Source organism: Mus pahari, chromosome 1 (genome assembly GCF_900095145.1).
Source record: "Mus pahari chromosome 1, PAHARI_EIJ_v1.1, whole genome shotgun sequence".
NCBI classification, from domain to species: Eukaryota; Metazoa; Chordata; class Mammalia; order Rodentia; family Muridae; genus Mus; species Mus pahari.
The window spans coordinates 75358377-75364806 of record NC_034590.1 but is presented as its reverse complement, the minus strand read 5'-3'; the positions used below and the strand labels follow the sequence as shown (position 1 = coordinate 75364806).

General features: G+C 37.8%; 1 protein-coding gene across 1 annotated transcript; it reads left to right on the top strand.

The window, feature by feature from the left end:
* Positions 1-2262: 2262 nt before the first annotated feature.
* Positions 2263-4315, top strand: LOC110318202 (olfactory receptor 56A4-like). The gene is made up of 2 exons (XM_021193043.1): positions 2263-2508; positions 3626-4315. Exons 1-2 carry the CDS (start codon positions 2263-2265, stop codon positions 4313-4315), a joined length of 936 nt encoding a protein of 311 aa, XP_021048702.1.
* Positions 4316-6430: the final 2115 nt, after the last annotated feature.

Sequence of the window (6430 nt, the reverse complement as noted above, 5' to 3'; positions counted from 1 at the left end):
GGAGAGAGAGAGAGAGAGAGAGAGAGAGAGAGAGAGAGAGAGAGAGAGAGAGAGAGATTATATTGGAAGGCTAGAGATCAGTCAGAATTGTGCATATATAACTTAGAATAACTGGCAATATATCTGAAACTGATCAGAAAACCTCTAGGGGAAGTCTGTTGTATGTATTCAAGACAAAAAAGGAACATCTCTAAAATTTGAATGGGAATATGCTTGCATCCTATGTGATAGACACCCCTAACAGCATTCCTCAAATCCCGATATAAGAGGTGAGTTTGCCCTTCCAGAGGAGAGCATGGCCTAACAACTTCACTTCTTATGAAAATAAAGTGAGATTATTATCTCACATTATAAGGTAAAGACAGTGATATTCCTTTAGTTATTTCTTATATTAGGGGTCTTATATCCTATCTATTGTCTGATATTTTCACAGAAAATGAAGAGTTATTTTTGGTCCTTACCAAATACACAAAAGTGTTGGTGCTTCTGTGATTTTTTTTCTGTATTTATTTTCTCTCTTCAATCATTTTATGCTTTTTTCTCACTACTAATTATTATTATTTTTTATTAAGGTAGTTCTTTGACATTTTGCCATTATTCTTTCCATCCTCTTTTACCTACCTTTTCACAGAGCAAGCCCCTCCCCTCACTACTTGTCCATTTCCCAGATTTATGACTTTCGGTTTTGTTGTGTGATATATTTAATTAGGTTCATCTGTGTGACTGCTGAGCTGGAGCTGTCCATTGGAACCTAGCACAGCCATCAGCAGGCACACAGCTGAAGGCAATGGTCCCCTAGGTATCTCCTCTATCCATGCCTGGTTGTCGATGGGCCCCTTCTTATCTAGATCTAGTGTGCTGTCTGTAGTTGTTAAGAGTTGTGTTTGCAGTGGCTCTGTGTTGACCAGAAGGTGTCCTTTAGCAGCCCCTCTCTCTCTATTCTGGCTTATACTTGTACTTTTCTGTATCTTCTTCTACAATGCTCCCTGACTTTGATGATATCAAAGTCTTGTTTAGGGCTGAGTATTAGATATCTGTAGTTTATTCTGTGGACCACATGCAGCTTCAAGTCTCTTCTTCCATCACAGTTCATTAGAAAGAAGGGCTTCTTTGATTAAACGTAATAGTTGTAACTGTCTATGGGTATAAACATGCATGTTAGAAGGTAATTCGGTGCTACATCAGTTTATTAAAACAGCAGAATTAAGTCCCCATATCATCCTGTGGCCTCCCTGTCATGGGCTTTCCAGTGAGCTTAATGCCATGCATGGATTGTCTACTGTGGAGTGGACCTCAAATGCAGAGAATGGTGAGTTACCTCCATAATAGTAATGATACTATTGTACATGTGGTCAAATCTTGTTTGTCAGGTTGGTATCACAGTTTGTAGAGTTCAAATTGCCTCCCAACCCCAGCAGCCTACACAGCACATTCTGACACTATGAAAGGTATCAGGTAAGGGAGAGGCTTCTATTTTAGTCCTGCCATGTCTCTGTATCATGGTGCTGAGTATGATTCATGACTAAATGATGTTTTTTATTCTCTGCTTCATCCACATTTTCTTGAATGCTAACCAGCAGTTATAGTAAACTTTAGTATGGAAAATTGTGGAGATAATTAATAATATAGTATATTTGTCAAATTTATGGTACTCTCAATGGTCAATCAGGTCTCTATATCTGCAATGGGGTTATTGAATGCCTATCTTCAACAAGTTGGCTAGTATGTTTCTCTATAATATAATAAAAAGATGATATTCTGCCCATAACATCTTATAAAACAAATATAAGTGTGGATAGCAAAGTTTGATTAATATATTATATTAACCATATGTCTGACCATTTTAAGACCACAAGGGAGAAAAGAAAGAAGAGGTTTAAAGTGATAAGCAAGAAATCACTCTTCCAAGAAGTGAAGATAGGGCAAGTAAGGCTAGGGCAGGTAGGAGTTAATTTTGGGGGACAAAAGGACTCATTATAAGGGAAAGGAATGCTACATGTGCATCTTAGAGTGATTTACACAAAGCAAAATACACCCTCTAAGTGTGGTTGCATCTGAGTGCAAGCAATGAAGTCTATCTGGGCTGAGAACTTATATGGAGGAATTATTATTTTCACATAAAATTATGAGTGCTAATGGAAATTATGTTGTCAGGAAGCTGTGTGGTTCAAGTATAATGGAAATGGACATACATTTATTTTGTTGATGAAACAGTGGAACCTTTGAATTCTTGCCTGTTTCTTTTCAGCTCTACCTGCCATCATGGTATCTCCCAACAACACAGGGGTTCAGGTGACAGAGTTTCTGATGATCTGCTTTCCAGGAATGCAGGACACACAGCACTGGCTATCCATCATCTTGGCTCCCCTCCTGGTTTTGGCTCTCGTAGCCAACTTTGTGCTGTTATTCACTATCCATCAGGAGGCATCTCTGCATGAGCCCATGTACTATCTGCTTGCCATGCTCTCTGTGCTTGATGTCATCCTCTGCCTCACAGTCATCCCCAAGGTCAGACCCTCCCAGGACACCCACTTTTCACCTTTGGCTAGATAGTTAGTTCTTTAGATGGTTCTTTGTTCTTTGTGTGAATCCTCTCATTCCTGAAGAAAAAAAAATGCTCAATATGTCACTTAACAATTACACCAGATCCTTCTCTTAGCACCAAGCTGTGTCCCTTTCTAGTCCTTTTCTATTTATTTATTTATTTATTTATTTATTTATTTATTTATTTATTTTACATCCCAATATTAGCCCTCCCTCCTAGCCCCTCCACAGCTCTCCCCCACCATTACATATGCTGCATGGTCTTCATGCTTGTCCCTTTTACTCTTAATGCCTACATTTTGAAGCTTCAATGACTTCACAACTGATAACTCTCCCTATTGTCCGTTAGTGATATTTTAAAATCCAAATTTCTCCTCAGTTCAAGAGATGCTCTTCTTGACTGAAATTTCCTATTTCTATGTCCGAAGGATCTAGAATTTAGTCACTAAAGTTTAATTGGCTTTGTATATCATATTCTTAGGAAACATCTTGGGGAAGATTTCTCAAAGTACGAAGGGACTAGAGATGTCTTTAATACTCCTGTGACACATGCATCCCTAGATGGTAGATGAATCCACTGGAATTTGTTAAGAACCAGGGAACTCAACTGAAGATAAGATATGAATAAATGCTTTCACAATAAAAGTTTGGTCTCTAGATTTAAAGAAAAGGTATAAACTAGAGTTGGTGGATCAGTGTTTCTCAACCAGTGTGTTACAACCTCGTTAGTGGGTTGAATGACCCTTTCACAAGGGTTGCATGTCAGATATCCTGCATATTAAATATTTACATTATAACTCATAACAGTAGAAAATTACAGTTATGAAGTAGTATGAAAATAATTTTATGATTGATGGTCACCACAACATGAGGGACTGTATTAAAGGGTCACAGGATTAGGAAGGTTGAGAACCACTGCTGTAGATTAACACAGGCATAGAAAGTATTTAAAATTAGGATGCAATCCCAGTGGATTCAGGATTTGGATGGTTTTAATCATATACCTTGTGAATTTCCTAAGGCTAGATATTTTAGGATGATAACGAATGCACAGAGTTTTTGAGAATGATAATTCTGGCAGGTCCTGCTTATCTTCTGGTTCAACATGAAACCCATCAGCTTTGTGGGCTGCTTCCTGCAGATGTTCGTCATGAATACCTTCCTTCCTATGGAATCCTCTACCTTTCTGGTCATGGCTTATGATCGCTATGTGGCTATCTGCCATCCTCTGCGCTACCCATCCATCATCACAGAACAGTTTGTCATTAATGCAGCCATATTTATTGTTGCTCGCAATCTTCTAGCCACACTGCCCACTCCGGTTCTGGCTGCTAGACTCAATTACTGTGCCAGCAATGTGGTGGAGAACTGCATATGTGCCAATATTTCCGTAGCAAAGCTTTCCTGTGGGGACATTCGCCTAAATAAGCTCTATCAATTTGTGAGTGTTTGGTGCCTACTAGGTTCTGATCTGGTGCTCATCTTGTTGTCATACTGCTTCATCTTGAGGGTTGTTATGTGTCAGCAGTCTGGAGGCACAGTCACCAAGGCCTTGAGTACGTGTGGTTCGCATCTCATCCTTATACTCTTCTTCTATACTCTGTTGCTAGTCTTTATCTTCACAAACAAGGCAGGAAAGAAGATACCATCAGAGGTACCGATTCTTCTCAATGTGCTGCATCATCTCATCCCACCTGCCCTCAATCCCATTGTGTATGGAGTACGAACCCAGGAAATCAAGCAGGGGATTATCAAGCTATTCAAACAATAGTTCTGAGATACATGAGCCAAGGAAGGACTTTGTAGAAGGGATTGTAAAAATCTGGCCATATTTTATTGTTGGTTTGATGTGAATAATATAATAGACAAAATATGTGAATGTCGCTACATTCATCTTGAATTTACAACTTCAGAATTACTGTTAAAAGTTTACTCCCACTTTCCTCTATCATATATGCTAAATCAACCTTTAGGGATATATTGTATTCTTCATTCTGACTGTCTTTGATCATGATGTGTTAATAATGCAACCATTAAATATGAATTTATCACCTTCTGTGTGTTTTTCAATCTTTATGTTTTAATTAGGCATCATAATTTATAGGATAGTAATGAAGGGACACTTTGAAAAGGACATGGGGCATATGAATACGATTGGTGAAACCAGGAAAGTTTCTTTCAATGCTCTAGGTTAAAAAATGATTGCTAAACAGTCTGGACCATGGCAGTGAGTGAAATTGAAGTTTTGAGTCACAATATCTGTAGAGAATCAATAAAGTGAGTAGATATTTCCTCCTGAGTCTAATAAATAGTCCCCAGTAGATAAGTACTTATCTCAGAAATGCTGAGAACTCAGTCTGTGTTTAGATTATCATGTCACTAGACTACTGATGGGAATAATGTCAATTTCATTCAAGGAGAATTCCATCTTAAACCCCAAATCGTATACTCCTGCTTTCCATCCCCCCCCCAAGTGAAAATGCATGTAAGCCTACAATGAGAAAAATTGACCAAGTGTGAGTCACTTTTTCAGATATGAAATACCTCATTAATTGATTATCTGTATAAGGTATAGCCTTATATATCTGGTCAATTCTGTTTGTTTCGAATATGGTAACAAAACAAATAAATATTGAACTTTCTCCTGCAATCTTCAGAATCACACTAGACTCACTAACTTGTGACTAGAACAGTAATGAAAATGGATGTATGCATATGTAGCAATGTAGTAGGTTATTAGTTATTTTGGGTATAGCTGCATATGGTAGTTCTATTTCTAGATTTTGTGTGTGTGTGTGAAATGTACAGATTGATTTCCAAAGTATCTACACTAGTTTACCCTTCCACCAACAATGTATGAGGCTTCCCTTTCACTTGATCCATGCCAGCATTTGTTACAAATGTGCTCTTTATGATGTATGATTCCCTAAATCTGGGTCACTTCTGATATGAAATACCTCATTAATTGATTGTCTGTATAAGGTATAGCCATATGTGTTTGATCAATTTTAGTGACATCCTGTATAATAACAAAAAAAATCAGTATTAAACTTTTCTGTGGTCTTCAGGATCACTGGGGTAATACAGTTATCATCTGCTTGGAAACTTATGTCTCTTTAAGCATAAGTCATAATTGAGCCTAAAATTGGGTCAAAATCATGTTCATATACACTTTATTATCACATAGGCTACTATAGCTAATAAAAATCTCACTCTTACAAATATTAATGTTGGAATGTCTTAATTGAACATATAACTCAACACCAATGAAAATTCTCAAAATGAAAGTAACATCATCTTACCTTAAAGCAAAACTAGAATTTTTTTCAGATTCCTTCTCACTCTAGTCAGAAAGGCCATCATAAAAAGGACAACACCAAAGGTTTTAGCAAACAAAAACTGAAAAAATTTCACTGATATCTATTCAATTTTTTCATCAAGCAGAAACATACAGTCATTGTCAGTAGTTGGATGCAAGTGGGTCCATAAATGATATCTGTAGAGGAGTTTTAATCCAGCAACGTGGCTGCTCAGGCAAGGGATCATATCCAAAGTCCGTGTAGGACTACGTGATCTGGCTGGGATGCAGACACACTCTGGATTACAGTATGATCTGGCAGAAATACAGACATGCCATTAATAAACATCTTTAATCCCTAACAATGAAGGTATGGCTAGTTTGTAGAAGGAAACAGCCATGTTTGAAAGTAACATCTAATCGATGGGCAGACAAAGGGATAAATCGGAGAAAGGTTTGACAGAATGAGTTAGAGATAAGATACACCCAACTCATATGAGAACAATGAGAACAGCACAGGAAAAAGAGGCTACTTAAGGGGCGGGGGAGAGAGAGAGAGAGAGAGAGAGAGAGAGAGAGAGAGAGAGA